The sequence below is a fragment of the Rhinolophus ferrumequinum genome, chromosome 7 (assembly GCF_004115265.2).
Source record: "Rhinolophus ferrumequinum isolate MPI-CBG mRhiFer1 chromosome 7, mRhiFer1_v1.p, whole genome shotgun sequence".
Lineage (NCBI taxonomy): Eukaryota > Metazoa > Chordata > Mammalia > Chiroptera > Rhinolophidae > Rhinolophus > Rhinolophus ferrumequinum.
The window spans coordinates 41,448,216-41,464,810 of NC_046290.1; the positions used below are offsets into that span (position 1 = coordinate 41,448,216).

General features: G+C 35.6%; 1 protein-coding gene across 3 annotated transcripts in view; it reads left to right on the forward strand.

Moving 5' to 3' along the window:
• Positions 1–16,595, forward strand: part of CWC27 (CWC27 spliceosome associated cyclophilin) — a 180,059-nt gene that overhangs the window by 142,808 nt on the left and 20,656 nt on the right. For all 3 annotated transcript variants that reach the window (XM_033110497.1, XM_033110496.1, XM_033110498.1), the window contains exons 13-14: positions 8,788–8,897; positions 13,020–13,123. In XM_033110497.1, the coding sequence (XP_032966388.1) occupies positions 8,788–8,897; positions 13,020–13,123 (214 nt within the window). The remainder of the gene's footprint in view (positions 1–8,787; positions 8,898–13,019; positions 13,124–16,595) is intronic.

Consider the following 16,595-nt stretch of genomic DNA (forward strand, 5'->3'; position numbering starts at 1 on the left):
TTGCTAGAGATATCATTAAAGATGGGGGTTGGGGAAGAGGGGTGAAGTCAGAATCAGAATTTGTGTACCTGTAGTAGAGAACATGTTCTAGGCAGGTAAAAAATTCTGAGACGGTAAACAGCCAGAAACAACTGGGCATGGTGCCTTCAAATAATTGCACATATTTTCACATTTAAATTAGAATGTTCTGATAGATGTGGAAAAATAATTTTACCAGGATATTTCTCAAAGTTTCTTCCAAAAGTAATTGGTGGAAATCTCAACAAGATTTTTGGGAGTCAGACTCCCTCTTTGCCTCTCTACCCTCTTACCGCCTTTGTTCTCTTGTTCACTGAACTACTGAGGAATGCATTGTTTTCATTGATTGAAAGAAGTATGGGCATCAGGAAACTTGGAACTTTGCCCCCCCATTTTATCTACTAACTCAAGCCAGTACCATAAGAAAATACCCTTTTTAAAAAATTCTTAGAAATGAGTTCAAACAACGTAACAATCTAGGGTGGTTCAGCACACCTCATTTAGTTTTATAAAAGGTTCACAAACATTGTGAATGATTTCCTTGCAGTTTAGACCTGAAAGATATAAATCATGGCTGCTCATTGCTTACCAAAATAAAGTTAAAATTCCTTGATCTGGCACTTAGAGACTTTCATGATCAGATTTTTATCTTATTCTCCTTATCCCCCGTCTTATTCACCCATTCCTCATTTTCCAAAAATGTTTTTCCTCTTCCTCGTGAGCATCCTGCACTGTGTTGCCTTCATGCTTTGCTTTTGACTGTCCCTCCTACCTGCTATGGCTTTGTCTTCTTTCTTCTTCACAGCCTCTCCCCAGCTGTTCCTCTCCCTCTTCTGCATGGATTTCATCCGGACCTCTCTTACATCATTTGTGCCACCACACAGTTAGAGAGTACATCTTACCTCTTTTCCAGCCTATAAGCTACTTAACACTGGAGCTGTCTTCGTTTTCCTCACTCCCATACCTAACAGGGTCCCTATTCCCCCATGACTGTTTGCATTACAATGGAATTTTTAAAACGCATGGGCTTTGAAGTCTGACAGCTTGATTTCGAATCCTTGCTCTTATCATTTATAACCCATATAACCTTCGGCAAGATACTTAACCTCTCTGAACCTCTGTTTCCTCATGCATAACATAGAGATAGTAATACCCCTTCTGTTGTTACAGTATTAAGTGAGAAAGCATGCAGAGTTCTTAGAATTACATCTCAGATGTGCTAGGTCCTGAAAAATGGTGATGGTGCCGGTAGTAGTGGTCATACTTATATTTTAGAAGCCACTGTATTGCTTCAGTTTCCTCAGCCATTTAGGGGATGTAAAGGATAGTCTGCCATACCTCGCATGCAAGTATTTAAGGACTATTTTGAACCAGTTGGTAAACCTTTATAACTATTTGGAGAAAAATACATCATGAGTTTACTACAAAACAATAGAACCTACCTTAGTACAGTTAGAAATGCAGGTCTTCTGCAGTGTTTAATTTGCTAGGGTGATCACAGTCACAGGAAATTTTAGGCAGCATTCGTTCTTTCATAGTCTCGCTTATTGGTTTTGTGAAGTCTTTTTAATCTTGAAGACTTTTATAATTCTTTTCTTATTGCTACAAGACAGCGTATATATAATTTGTAGTTGCCACATCCAGAATGACAGGGCAACATAGGGGTGTTGTCAAGGTGGCCATCAAACTACAAGAATTGTGGGTCACACCACCTGGAGAAGTACAAAGTGTGCTCTGTTGAGGGACCTGAAGGCAACATCAATCAACCTTTGTGCTAGTCCCGAGGTCCGTGTGAGGGAGAACGAGGTAAATTCAAACGGGAGCAACACACTGCAGCTCACAGGTGGAAAGCTGTCAGCTGACAGAAGAAAAGCCATCCTGTACCTCAGTAATTGTCAGTAATCATTCATGTATTGTAATTGGTTTTTATGATCATTATTAAGATGAATGGAGAAACAACTGCTAAAAAGCTTATCAGATAGAATCTATATAATTTATTAGTAAAAGATAAGACAAGCCCAATTTAAATGGATTTAATGTTTAGTGTTCAGAAGTTGTCTTTACTGATGTAAGTTCTCTATTAGACAAGTTTATTTAAATTCGTTTGAATTGGTTTTTAATATAATACGTTGTGTGCCATTTTTAAACTAATTTATGTGCTATTATGACTGTACAATATTACCAACATGACTGCTATCTGAATTATAAACTCAACAGAACAATGCTCTGGAAAAAAGCAAGATCAAATTTTGTATTTGGATAATAGTGGGGCTTTAAAAACAAGTTTTTAAAAATTTCTAATATCTTAAGGGAAAATACAAAAGTAAAAATTAAGAAAACTAATTAGAGAATTAAATCTATTTTGAGGATTCATGCCATTTCCTAAGTGGTCACACGGTACCATAAATGTGTATAATTGCAAAGTGATTATTAGATTGTAATGAAATATACCAACAGTAGTTATGCACTACAATGAGAAAAGACATATAGTACTGTATAGAGAGGAAACAATATTGGGTTGTCAGAAAATCTGGTTGTTGTTTTTTTTTTTTCAATTCCCAGCTTAGCACAATTATTTAACCTCTCTGAACCTTAGATTTTTCATCTATAAAATGAACAAGTCATTGCTGCCTAAGAACTTCTTAGAACTAATATTTTGTCTTGTGAATCTGGACATACTCCTTTTAAACTGAATTTTAAAATTAAGATTAAGCTGTCATTAGAATATAAGTGTAGAGAACCCCTAGATATGAACTTTCATAGAGTGACAAGCTACCCTATCTGGAACTGTCTAATGGAAAATACAGCTAAAAATCCAATGAGTATTTTTATAGTTTAAATTCCAAAACGGAATACAACTTGAAAATTTGAATAAGTATAATTGTATTATAATTTGTTACCTTCACATTTTTTAAATCTGTTACTAGTAAAAGACAGAGGAAAATATTCTGTTACTTCATTTTGAGAATTATTTTAAGACCCAAAATAACATGAAGCAGTGAATCTAGGATGAACAACAGAGAAAGAGAAATAAACTCCATGTAAATGTAGACTGAATTCCATTTAATCAATGTCAATGTTGAAGTATATGCCAACATTCAGTGTTCAATGTTCAGACATACTTCCCACTAGTCCCTAAATCACTTAACCACATTTGACCAATTTTCATGAAACTCCAGGGGCTTATTTTGACCACCAGATGGAGCCAGCATTGTTCAATTTGTAGAATAAAAAATACGCTGAGAATTAAAATTGCTTAATAAAATGAGTAAGTTGTAGACTTCTTATTTTAGTTCATCGTACAGAAAAAAAATATTTTTAGCCCAATCTTTGACTAAATTTCTGCATAGTCTTTGTAAGTGTGCATCTAGACACCTCCATTAAATAATTTCTTTATTGTGAATAAGTTTTTCTTTGGTTCTTTCATTGGATAGGGAGACCAGTTTTCTTCTTCTTCACTTTTTAAAGATACCATCTGAACAATTTTCGATTACCTTTAAAATAAAATTAGTACCGATTCAACCTATAGTCACTCAATAAATATTATGGATTATAATTCCAAAAAAATGATCATAAAGAATATATTACATGTAGGCCCTCATTTTAATGTCATAGAATATTCCCATTGATATCATTTCCATAAAGGATTTTTTTTTTTTTTTACAACAAACCAAAAAACAGGCCTTCTGACTTGGGGGGAGGATATGTAGTGTATCCCCAGTAGCTCCTCAAGGAGAGGCAAAGCCTCAGTGAATAGCTGCTACTCTTGCAGGGATTCTACCCAGAAGCTCAGTGCTCAGAGGCTTTTATCAGGGGTAACTGCCTTAAAGTTGACTTCTACTCTTCTCACCTCTTTAAAAAGTATCAGAAATTACTTAATTCCTTACAACTCAACTTAATAGGCAATTATCTATTGAAAAAGTATTTGTATGCTCCAAACCCCTCCAGGAGCTGCTCCATCTAGCAAGAGCAAGAAGCCACTATGGACACTGTTGTAATCCAAGACCTAAATATGATCAGTCTGTTCGTTAGTCCATTCAGCTACTACTTATTGAGTACATACTGCATAGAAGGCATAATGCTAGGCCACAAACAGGGCATCGTCTCTGCTATGTGAGCTTATAGCCTAGGGGGCAGTACAGACAAAGAGGCAGTTATGATGTAGTGTGGTTAGGAGCTACAAAGTGTTTAAAGGTTCACATGAGGGAAAAATATGATTACTGAAGGAGAATCAAGAAAAAGCCATAAAGGATTCTGTACTTCCCATTTGTTATAGTTTGAGAGGAATTTAGGACCTTTTTTTGACAGGATTTTATTTCATCACCACACCAGTTGGTGACCCGATGCCTTTTTATGTCAAAGTTGAATATTTTCTTCTAAGTTTTCTTGTATCTCAGACTTGAAGAAGAAAAAAAAACAATCTGGTTAAGAGGTTGTACTTTAAAACCAGACTGCATGGGTTTATATTCCAATGTTTATAATCTCTGAGATAAGTGATTTAACCTCTATTGCATTCGTTTCATTATTGGCAAACTGGGACTAATAATATGCCTTCCTCATAGGGTTGTTGGTTATAAGGATTAAACAAGTAATTCAGGTACTAGTTTCTGGCACGTAGTGAGTACTTGAAATGTTAGCTATCGTGTTAGCTATTTTCAAGTCTGGTACTTTTCCTAGAATTAATTTAAGGTCTGGTATATATAAAGTTTGATAAAAACATACTTTGTAGCTTTCAGAATGTATGATGAGATTTCAGTAGCGCTGATAGTTGTCTATATCCATTAAAATCTGTCCCTTTACAAATTCTGTTCATTATCGGTAACATATCACCTTTATATAAAAGTTTTCATTTATTATGGGAATTTTTCAAAAATTTCCTTGGAGTAGTGGATCCAGATTTTTAACAAATCATTTATAAGCAGGCTTACAGTTTCTGACATATAATAATCACTCGATATGCTTTTTTTTTTTTTTAAATGAATGAATGTGTAGCTACTTGGATATGTTAACTCCTTGAGTTCTGGTCCCGAGACAGCAGAGGATATAAGCCTTTTATCTATTAAATGAAATTTGTAGATGGGTACCATGGGTTCATAAGCTAAGTAACCAATAATTGATAGTCTTCACCCCTTTATTCTCAGAACAAAAAGGTTTCATAATGAAAAGGATCAATGAAGCAAGGATTAAGTTTCTGACTAGCTCTTAGGGGAAAGGTTAGAGGCATTCTTTATGGCCTGTGGGGACAAAAGTACAGTACTTAATATTCAGTCTTACTGCAGATTGTCACCTAAACTAAAAGTCAGAACACCAGTTTTAGCCGAGGCTCTGCTTCTAATCCACAGTGGATGCTTGCTAAGTAACCTCACTTACCTGGACCTTGGTTGCCTCACCTATAAACTGAGAAGTTAGATTAGAAAATCCTCAAGGTAACTTCTGGCGCTGGTGCTCTAGTAAACGGATGCTCTAGTAGTAAACTGATGGTTATAGTGGTGTTGGACATTCCTTTCACCAAGCCCTTTCGTATAGATTACCTGATTTTATCTCAAAAAAAGCTATTTTTTAAAAAATTTTCTAACACTGAAAGATAGGGAAGCTTTAAGCCCTTTAGAAGGCTGGTGTTCTATCCAAGAATCAGCAGTTCAACATTTATAATCAACGGGTGATTTCTTAACTATTTTCACAGATGTATATTAATTTTACCCTTTTGATTACTTTCTAGAGCAAAAAGTCTGTATCATGTATGTTTTAGATATCTTGCATGGCATTTTTCAGAGTGCCAGGTATATGGGGGACAGTTACTAAATTTTATTTTCTGACTTGAAGTTTTCATTGAAGACAGTAGGGCATAGTGTCGGCCTTTGGTATCACACAGACCTGGGCTCAAATCCATGTTACTATATTCTGATTGTGGTCCAATCCTGTTCCCTCAAGATAGGTAAATACTTTCTTCACGGATAATCAAAGCACCTTAGTTTAGCATGGTGCTTAACATATAGTAGGTCCTTCGTAAATGCTTTTTCCCCCCATTTTTCATTCGTATTTATTCAGCATATGTTTTATAGAAATTTCAGTTAACGTCAAATAGTCATCATATTGCATTATTTATGAATTATCATCCAGTGTATATTGAGATTTATAAGAAGAATAAAAGAATACAGAGCATTTTGTACTTAGAGAAACTGAAATTTTCAAACTCCTTGTGTATTTTAGTAATCAGTTTTATGTCGCGTATTCAATTTTTGTTTATTCAGGGGGATTCAAGCACATAAGAAATGAACGTACTGCTTTCTGTTCTGGCAACATGGACTGAGTTAACACATAACTTCCTTCTCCTACAAATATATAGAAATACTGGATAAAATACAGTACAGCCCAATTTAAATACTTAGCTAAGCGGGAGGGGGAGAGAGAGAAAAAGAGACAAAGAGAGAGAAAGAGAGATTGAAAGAGAAGAGAAGAGAAAAGAGAAAATTCCTAGGTACCAGAATCAAAGAGGAAGCATAACCAGAGCATTAAGTGAGCAAGCTGACACTATAGTTGCCCAGGGGGATATTGGAACCAGATGTAGGCTCTAATAGCAAGAAGCTGAGCTTTCAATCTCACACTTGTATAGAGATGTGGCCTTGGGTCAAGAGAGGTGGAAACTAAAAAAACTGTTCACCTGGTCAGGAAGGCCACAAAGAAGCTTGTCATTTTTCAGAGCTATGTGTGGGAGGGGGAAAAAAGGTCTGTCATAAAAAATCAAAATCAAAACTCTAAACCTCTACCAGGCATGGCTATAAAGCCTTAATGTAAACTACCTATATGGTACAGGAATCCTAACATAAGAAATTAACTTGGAAAATAAATGGCTCTGAACCAATGGGGCCACTTAATGGCCTGGTGGAAACAAATGCGAAAGTTCTCTAGAAATTCTTACACAGTCCTGGGTGCGTAGGATTCCTATGGCTGAAGATAAACGCACAATTACCCATTAGAAAACACACAGAGAAATGACCACTCTGGGGAGAGAGTCAGAAGACATAACAAAAGGATCCCGAAGAACAATCTGAAAGAGACTACAAGTATGTTTTAAGTAGATTTTTAAAGGAATAAAAAAATCATAGATAAAACTAAGGCTATCAAAAAAAAGTGGGTGAATTTGAAAAAGAACCAAAGAATTATTAAAATCAATGACTCGGTTTATATCTCAAAAACTTCTTAGATACAACTAAACAGAGAATTCGCAAACTGAAACATGGAGCTAAGGAAATCAGCTCAGCATGTGTTGCTGAGAAATAAAAACATGAAAATGAATACACTGTGCTCATTTATAGTTGATCACACTATAAATAGAAGTATGCTAATATGATATGCTCATTAGGAAATAGAGTTGACAAGATTTTTCACACAGTTGGGTTTGTGCAGCAGATGTCATTGTTTTTGGCTATGTGTCCCATGTTAAAGTGTTTGGGTTACGATTTCCATGCAGTCCAGATGGAACCTTAGAAGGCTTAATCCTGGTATCACAAATGTATGTAATAAAAGACCAGCCAACCTCACAGCTGTTCTAAAGCTGTTTGCCTGTTCATTTGGGCTAGAAATTAAAACAGCAGGAGAGGAAAGATATCTTTAAAGTAGGCAATAAAAATATCAGGAAACTAAGAACTAGAGAAGGCATTGTGAAATGATTACCATAATCAGGCTAATTAATATATTTATCATCTCAAATAATTACAATTTATTTGCATTTGTGTTTGTGTGTGTACACATCATGCTATATACATTAGATCTCCTGAACTTGTCTATCCCACATAATTAAACCTTTGTACCCTTTGATCGATATAAAAATTATGATATTAGGTAACCGTGAAAAGACTACTTGTTTCATAGTTCAAAATTTTATTAACTAGAAAAGCTCTTGAACAAAATGGCTGGTTGTTAATACAGTGCACATTAACAATATTCTTTAAACTAGGTAACAAAGAGGCAAGCAACAAACCCAGGCTTGAACAGAACGATTACTGGTATTCTTGGTTACATGTAGCTCATTTTTGTTTGCCAGCCAAAGATGAGAAGAGTTAGGTTGTGTTTTTTTTAAGTCACAGATTTTCATTAATACGTATGCATGTAAGTTATTGTAAAATGTTAGTACAAGTACTTGTTTTGCGGGGGGCAAAACTGTACTCTATGAACCGAGATGTTAATTAATCTTCATGTGGAATTATTGTAGGATCAAATCCATGCATTTGTTTTCTAATTTGTAGGTTAGTGAAAATTATTTTTGTCTGCTTCTGGTAACTGTCCTGACTTATTTTTTAGATATATTTATATTTTATGATGCCATCAAATGGAAGTTGTTTGTTGTTATTATTATTGTTTTAACTGGGGAACGAAAGTGGCAAGTAATTGAAAAATCAACCAATATTGAAAGATTATATTTTATAAGGCAAGGCAATAATATAAAATGGTATTGCTGAATTTTAGGAAAATCTTAATTGTAAAAGTGAGATAGGTGATTTGTAGTTACATAAGTACAAGCAAGAATAACTATAATCATACAGTATATAACACAGATGTTTATAAAATTGGGTGATAAATTAACATCAGTCACTTTCTGATCTAGGAAATAGTTGTGGAATGGTGGAGTTTATTGGTTTGATTTTTTAATTAAATGGAGGAAAACCAATCCCAGGTTCTGACCTCCTCTTCAGAGATATGAGCATAGATATAAATATGAATGTACAGCCTTTTTACTATTTATTCTAAGAATATTCTGTTATTCTTCAGAGGAAGAGACTGCTCTAGATGGTGCTATTGCAGAATACAGGAGAGAAAAGCAAAAGTATGAAACTTTGAAGAAGCAACAATCACAGAAGGGAACATCCCGGGAAGAACAGGTAATTTCACAAGCAAAAATCCATACGTAATTCATTGCCTTTTAATTGTCTTCAAGTGTTGTTAATGGAGCCAGATTTGATTATATATCAGGGGAAGCGCTGCTTCTTAAAAATGAAAAGGGATGTATTTATATGGAGTGAGATGGCAGGAGTGTTGCCACTCATGAAAAGGTCCAAATGATAGAGTTCTTTTCAGACATATAGATAAAAAACCTAAAACTTGCAGGTTTCAACCTTTTACTCCCATATCAAGCACAGGAACCTTGTAAAGCCACATATTATCAGATACTCGGGTAGATCCTTTGCCTAAGTAAATATTATGAAATAGAGAAGTGGTGATTATAAATGATGAAGGGGTCTCTTCTGGCCCAGCATCTCACATACTGACTGGCCAGCTCCACTTGAAACTGTACATTGCCTGTAAATAAAGCATTTGGTTCACTAGTTGACATCTACTGTGAATAATATTACAAAATTCTGCTTATTGCAAGTAATTCCTGTACCTTTAAGTAGTAATTTAAGAAGATTGTCAGAAATCAAGAATCAAGGGATAGGAAGCTAGCTCAACAGTTTGGGAGTCAGTCATACACAACACGCAGCACTCGGCACCAATAAAATAAATCTTAGCAACCCAGCAGCCCTTCATGTTGAAGAGCTAGGAGGGCAGACCAAAATCTTTTAATTTTGGTGCTGCCGTGTGTATGTGAGAACATGCCATTTTAGACATATGAATGAAATAGGCAAAATAAAAAAAGTTTATAAGCCCACCCATATTTGGATAAATTAATCTAATATTACAAATGACACCTAATTACTAATAAGGAAGGATCATGCATCAGTACTCAGCATGAAGATAATCATAGGGAAAGTTCAACAAGAAGTCAGGTATAGGAAATTATAATTACAAAGAACTAATTTGTACGGTTTTCAGAAGAAATGGAGCCCCAAAGAAAATTAAGCCAAAGTACATGATTAACTTGTTTTCTTGGAATCACAAAGTCCTTTGAAAAGCAACTGTAGTGACTATACTAACAAAGATAGTAAGGATCACTCTTATTCGTGCATCCCTCTTTTTCCCCTCCCAGCAAATAATTATTAAGAAAGTAAGCTACCATGTACGAATTACTGTATTTGGTGGTGAACAAGGTAACTACATCTGTCCTCTCTCTGAGCTATCAGGAAAAAGAGCCAGTTAAACAAGTACAGGAATACCAATAAAAGAGGATGAGCATTATGACAGGTTAGGTACAGGGAACTATGATGTCCTAAGAATCTGGGAAGGCTGTAATGAGAAAACGATTTGTCAGCTGAGCTTTGAAGGTTGAATAGGACACATGTGGCTAGACAAAAGGAACAGTATATGAGAAGTCTTTGATCTCTGCAAAGAACTAAAAGATCTTAAGTGTGACTGGAGAATAAATGAGAGAGAGAGATGAAGCTGGAGAGGTAAGCAGAAGCCATCTCATGCAAGGTATTTAATAAGTTAAGATTTTTCTCTATGGGCAATGGGCAGCCATCAAAGGAAGGAAGTGCTATGATTTCATTTGCGGTTTGGGAAGATCCCTCCCACCTGGCTGCAGTATGAAAAACAGACTGGACCCAGGGCAGGATGGAAGCACAGAGGCCAGTTGAGAGAGTCTTATGTGTAGATCTGTGCATGCACAAAGCCTCCCAAGGCAGGGCCCCTTCAGAACAGCTTCTCCACACTGGGAAGGTTCTCTGTCACTGTGCTGGAGAGCCATGCTGTAAGTGGTTGGCCGTGCATTCCCTCAGCAAAAGCCAGAAGACTAATTCCCCTGTGAGTGCCAAACAGAAATGCCTCCATGCAGATCCTATCTTCTTCACCCTATGTTGTGCACCATTATTTTTGTGATATTTGCTTTTCTGCTTAGTGTCTTCTCTTGCCTTTAGAATGAAGCTAGAGAAAGCCCAATCTTGAATAAATGAATAAAGCTATGCAAGGCCAAGAGGATATTTTTTTGTGTTTGTCACAGACCCCTTCTCTGAGCAAATGCCAGTAGCACATTAACTGGCTCTAAAAACAGACTGCCTTGCCACTTACAACTCAAGGAAAAAGATCCAGTGCTAGCGTAAATTGCTAGGAAGTTTTAAAATTTCATTCCACTAAGAACTCTCCGTTGTTTTCATTTTTCTATATGCTCTCAGAAAAGAAATTTCCAAGTGTACAAAAATCCACCATTATAAATGGATGGAGTTTACTTTTAAGCGATAGATGATAGATAGATAGATAGATAGATAGATAGATAGATAGATAGATAGATAGATAGATAGATAGATAGATAAAGAGATATTCATATGGAGATATGTATTTATATAATGTAGACGAAGGTATATAAGCACATACCTATACACAAACACACATAACACGCCGTGAAGGATATATACCAAAATGTCAACAACGGTTATTCTGAGTGGTATAATAATAGATATTTTTGTTTTGCTTCTCTTTATTTTCTAATATTGTAAAACTTTTTCCTATTGTAAAGCAAATACAATTAAAATTGGTAAGCAAAAATGTTTATTTAAATGAGTAAGGTTTAAAAACAAGGGATGCCTTCTTTATCTGTTAACATTGTTTGAAGAGCTTTGCCCTACAACCACTACTCTAGAAACAGGTAAAATATCTAAACCCTAATACACCAGGCAGCCCTCAGAATGACTATGAGGATATTCTATAGGAATGTCTAGGTTTTTCCCCCAAACTCTTCTCCTTCAACAGCTATGGCCATGTGTGTATTTTCAGTTGTTGTTCATGTGAGCATTAAATTTTGCAGAAACATACAAGGCACGCTTCACTATCATTTTCTAGCAGTAACTGCCTTTGTGTCTTGCAGTTATTTTGGCACCACCTGTCTTTATTGAGCTTAGGTTCTAGATCACCAAAACCTACTTAATCTTTCCATGCACTATGGTCTTAATAATATTTGCTAGATAAATTCTGAAACCTAGCAGTTTATTGTGACTCCTTATTATACCTGTTGTTCACATACTGAATTATCACACAACTTTTTCCTTTTGAAATGTATTTTAGTACTGAATTCAATGTATCAATATCTTAGATACTTGATTTTTATATGTAGGTAGTACTTTATCCCATTTTATAATTATGTCCTTTTTTTAAACTGTAGAATAAAAATCTTTTTTCTAACTTCTGTTCTCTGCTCAAATTCTGGAGGAGATTGTTAAGATATAGCCAGGAGACAATGTGATTACCAAAATTGTACGCACTTGTTTCTTCTTACCTACAAAGGGCATGGAGCCAAACAAGAATCACAGGAATGCTTCCTTTTTTAAAAAACATACTGAGCATGATATTTATATACTACTTCTTTCACTTAACTATACAGTGTAATGCTTCATGTGTAGAATTTTTAATAACATATTAAAAAGCATATTCATTGCTTTTTACCAAATTTATCTAGTTCCTTATTGATAGACATTTAACATGTTTCCATTTTTCCACTTGTGTGACTATAGCTACAGCTCACTTCTTTCCCATCAGCCATTTTCGGTGTTTTAGATTTTTTTTTCTACATGTATTCCCAGAATTGGAATTATTGAGGCGAAGGGAATGATCATTTGAAAGTTTCTAATACATGTAAGCAGCTTTCTAAATCACTCCAGTGTACCCATCTTCCAACAGTTAATGTGTTCATTTATTTCACCTTCCCCAACATTTTTACATTTTTGTAAATTTGTTCAATGAAATATGCTATTGGTTAGTGTTTTGTTTTTGATTTCACATATCTTAATGAAGTACCTCCCTGTCTTGTGGACATTGAAAAGTTAGCTATTTATAATCAGCATGCATTTTAAAATTTAAGTGTCTTTTATATAAGCAAATTTATGTTCCCCAAATAAGAAAATAGTCATGTGTCTCTGACGTACAATGTCAGTGCAAATGCAAACCAAGTAACGTCAAGTTTTGTGAATATCAGTCACTGTTGCAGCTGGAAAGCAATTTTGTTATTTTCCTTTAAAGTTAAAAATTTATCTAAATGTTTTACATCCTGGTAGCATATTTTATAACAAATTTAAATATCTCTTCTAAAATTCTACTTATCCTTATCGGAAAATTTAACAGTCTTACTCTTATTTCAGACCCTTGCACTGCTGAACCAGTTTAAATCTAAACTCACTCAAGCAATTGCTGATACTCCTGAAAATAATGTTTCTGAAACAGAAGTGGAAGATGATGAAGGATGGTAAGTAGATGATGGTGAAGGATGATTTCTTTATATGAACCATGAAAAGATAGGCTCCGACCACCATTGTAGGGCTCCAGCACCCTTTACTTCATTTCACTTCAATAAGCATGTATTGGGTGCTTAGTGTGTTCCCGGCATTGTGCCAGCCAGTGGGAAATATACAAGACACATATGACCCTATCCCAGCCCTAAATAGCTTTCTAATATTGTGGAAAAGATAAGACTCACATCAAACAACTAAAAAACAGCTTTAAAGGATTCTAAATCATTAATTTCTGCACTTTCCCACAAATACTTTAGAACTCAGCAATCCATTTCATAATCCTACTAAGTTTCTCTTCAAATTTATGACCTACAGGAACCTAGAAATACATGCATAGTTAACTTATTTTTATCTTTGGATATTTTTCAGCTTTTTAAGACACTGATAAGAAATAAAGGAATTAATGACTTGTGCGTGTCCTGTGCTTAGCACTTTATCCTATACTGGCAAAAAGAAAGAAACAAAGACTAAGAATTGTGTTTTCCCTTATCACACTCCTCTGTCCTCCAGCTGACTTCACATGTAGTATATTAGGCCTCCCCACACCTCGCTGCCTCCGTCCCCCACTGCACCCTGGCTCATGCACATTGCTACGAGCAAGCCAGTGGGTCACCCCCCACACATGACTCACCCTCTGGCGCCTCTGACCTATCACATGTGCCATTACCCCAACCCGAATCACAGCCTCACTCCTCTCTGCCAAACAGCATCGCTGCCCTATTTCAAAACCGTGTGCAGCACTCGCATCCTCCAGGAAACTGGTCAGCAAGATTTGTTGAACAGTCACAAATGTAGAGGGTGGAGGAAGGAGTGCTGGGACACACATTAAGAAAGACATAAAAACACTCATTAACAAAACATTTGAGCAAGTAAGACTCTGAAACGATATATAACTTTAATCAAAAAGGCTGAGGACGTGATGATTTGAATGGAATAAATCCTACCTACCCTAGGACCCTGGAAATACTTGTGTATTTCTCTGAATATAGTTCTGTACGATCTGGGTTATGATGCCAAATTCTTTGTGAAACCCTGGTTTCTATTATTATGTATCTTTGTTTCTATTATTTATGTATATTTGTTTATACATAAATTCAAACTTGCTTAAAGACAGAAGCTGGCTGCCCCTATAGTTCTGTGCCAAAAGCGAAGGTTCAGTGAGTATTGATAGACCCATAGAGATAAATGCACATTGCATAGGACTTTCTGGGTTTTATGTGACTGGACAGGTTTAGTTCTGTTTTGGATTCCTTGAATGTCTCAAAATATCTTTCAAATGTTTTGGGTTCAGTCACCACACTCAAAAATGTTTTGCCAAGTCGTCTTCCCCTTATTTTTGAATCCATATGCGTTTTTTTAAGGAAATATGATCCATGTGTTTCTGATTCATTTACACTTAACTCATCAACAGGGTGTTTTGTAAGAGCAGTGTGATGCCCAATAAGTTTTTTTAACCTTTTTGTAAGCCATTTAAGTCCTTTTTTATTGAACAGGAAAGTCACCAACAAATTTAAACCCAGAAGTTCCATTTGAAATTCATAACCCACAGGATTCAAATTTACTTTCAACTTGGCAAGACCATTTAACTTCCCAAGGTTCTTCCTAGCCCCTTGTATTTTCTCATTTTGAATTCCTCATTAGCTTCAGGTATCAATTAGTGTTTTTTTAAAGTGTCATTCTTGTTTGTGATACGGTTTCACAATACAATCATTGTTCTAACATTCTCATTAGAAAGTTAAACTAATGGGAAAACTTCACCAGATAGGGGGGAAAATCACTGGTCAATGACGTTGGCCAGTTCTCCATCTGGGGAACAAAAATAAGTGGTAAAGGAAGGGGAGATATGTTAAGGAACTATTACCTGGGCTTTAAGGGGTTCGTTTTGCCTTTCAATTGTAGTCTCCCAAACAGCAAGTCAGAACTGTATGCTATGTACCTGCACATTTTTTTTTGTATTTGTTTTACCTAACATCTAATAAAATCCTTTAGTGTTTAAGGCACTTACAGAATCATATATAATATCTGGGGCCCTTATATAATGCTCTTTTATTGTGATATAGACTATTGAAATTTTGTAACCTGATAAGCAACACTATTTCTGTTCATAAATAAACCAGTTCAGCTTTATCAAGTCTCTGGTGATTTAGATCATCTCTCATAAAGTATATTCCACTCAGAAAAGAAGTCTTGTATTCAGAATGATTTATAGCAAATACTATGAGTGCCTGGCATGTGCACGTGTGTTATGCATAAATTACATGGCTCCCAGACTGTTTTGTAGGTCACGGTTGCCGCTTTTCTAAGAAGTAAAAGTCAGCCAGTGCTGTACTACTCTGTCAGGGTCTGTTATCTGAGGTAAAATGATTGCTTCTAAGACATTTTTATGTGTCCGCATGAGTGACCACACATTGAGGGATCATTTTCATTTTCTGTCAAGATAGAAACCATTACCAATTTGTTATGTTTTCTTTTACTTGGCAAACTGTTCTGTTCGCATTTTTGGCTAGGCTGCTGTATTGGCATGGTATACAACAGATATTTGGGTACCATTCAGCAGCATTCTATTTTTTATGCAAAAAAAAAATGGGAGGGGACGAGAAAGAAAAGAAATATGATTCTATTGTAAACACTATATATGGTGTTTGATAATTATTTCCAGATTTCACTGTCTAACAAGGCATTTAAAGAAGTGTTATTAGTAGATCTAAGCTGAAATGCATGATAGAAATTTTTCACTCAAAATTATTAAGATTCTCCCCTTTGTTGAGATATATACTGCCAATACTGGTGGCAGTGGTGGGCACCGGATTTCAGGGTAGCAGCTTGGGTCTCTTGGCCACTACATTCCTTTGCCCCACACATTACACTCTCATATATTATAGAATCCTTCTTCAAGCATGGATTTTATAAAACCGATTAGATACATGGCTGGAGTCATCAGCCAAAGGATTCATATGACCATGTGGATGAAGTCCATATGCCATTTTGGGTTTGTTTAGATAAAGCTTGGTTAGCTCCCAAAAAAGTTTTGAGAGAGCTGTGTCTGACAAGGCAGTCGAGAGACTTATAAAAAAGAAAGCCACCTGCTCCTTACGCAACAAACTCAGCATTCCAAGAAGAGGAGAAAAATTGAATCTATGAGAGTATATTGTTATCGTGTGCAGCTTAACTATTCACTACTATGTTCCATCAAAAATTCTTTCCAGATTGTTAAAGCTAAGATTAACCCAAAACTTCATAACAAATGTACATGATAAAATAATACACAATATAAAGGTCTGTCTGCCTTTATCCCTCCTTCTCTTTCTCTCTCCCCTCCACCACTTTCCCATAGTATATACAGTATTCAGTATTATAAGAATTAGGGAAACACTAACAACTGCATGATTACCTCAAGTAAATAATAATTATTTCTATTATGTAAGG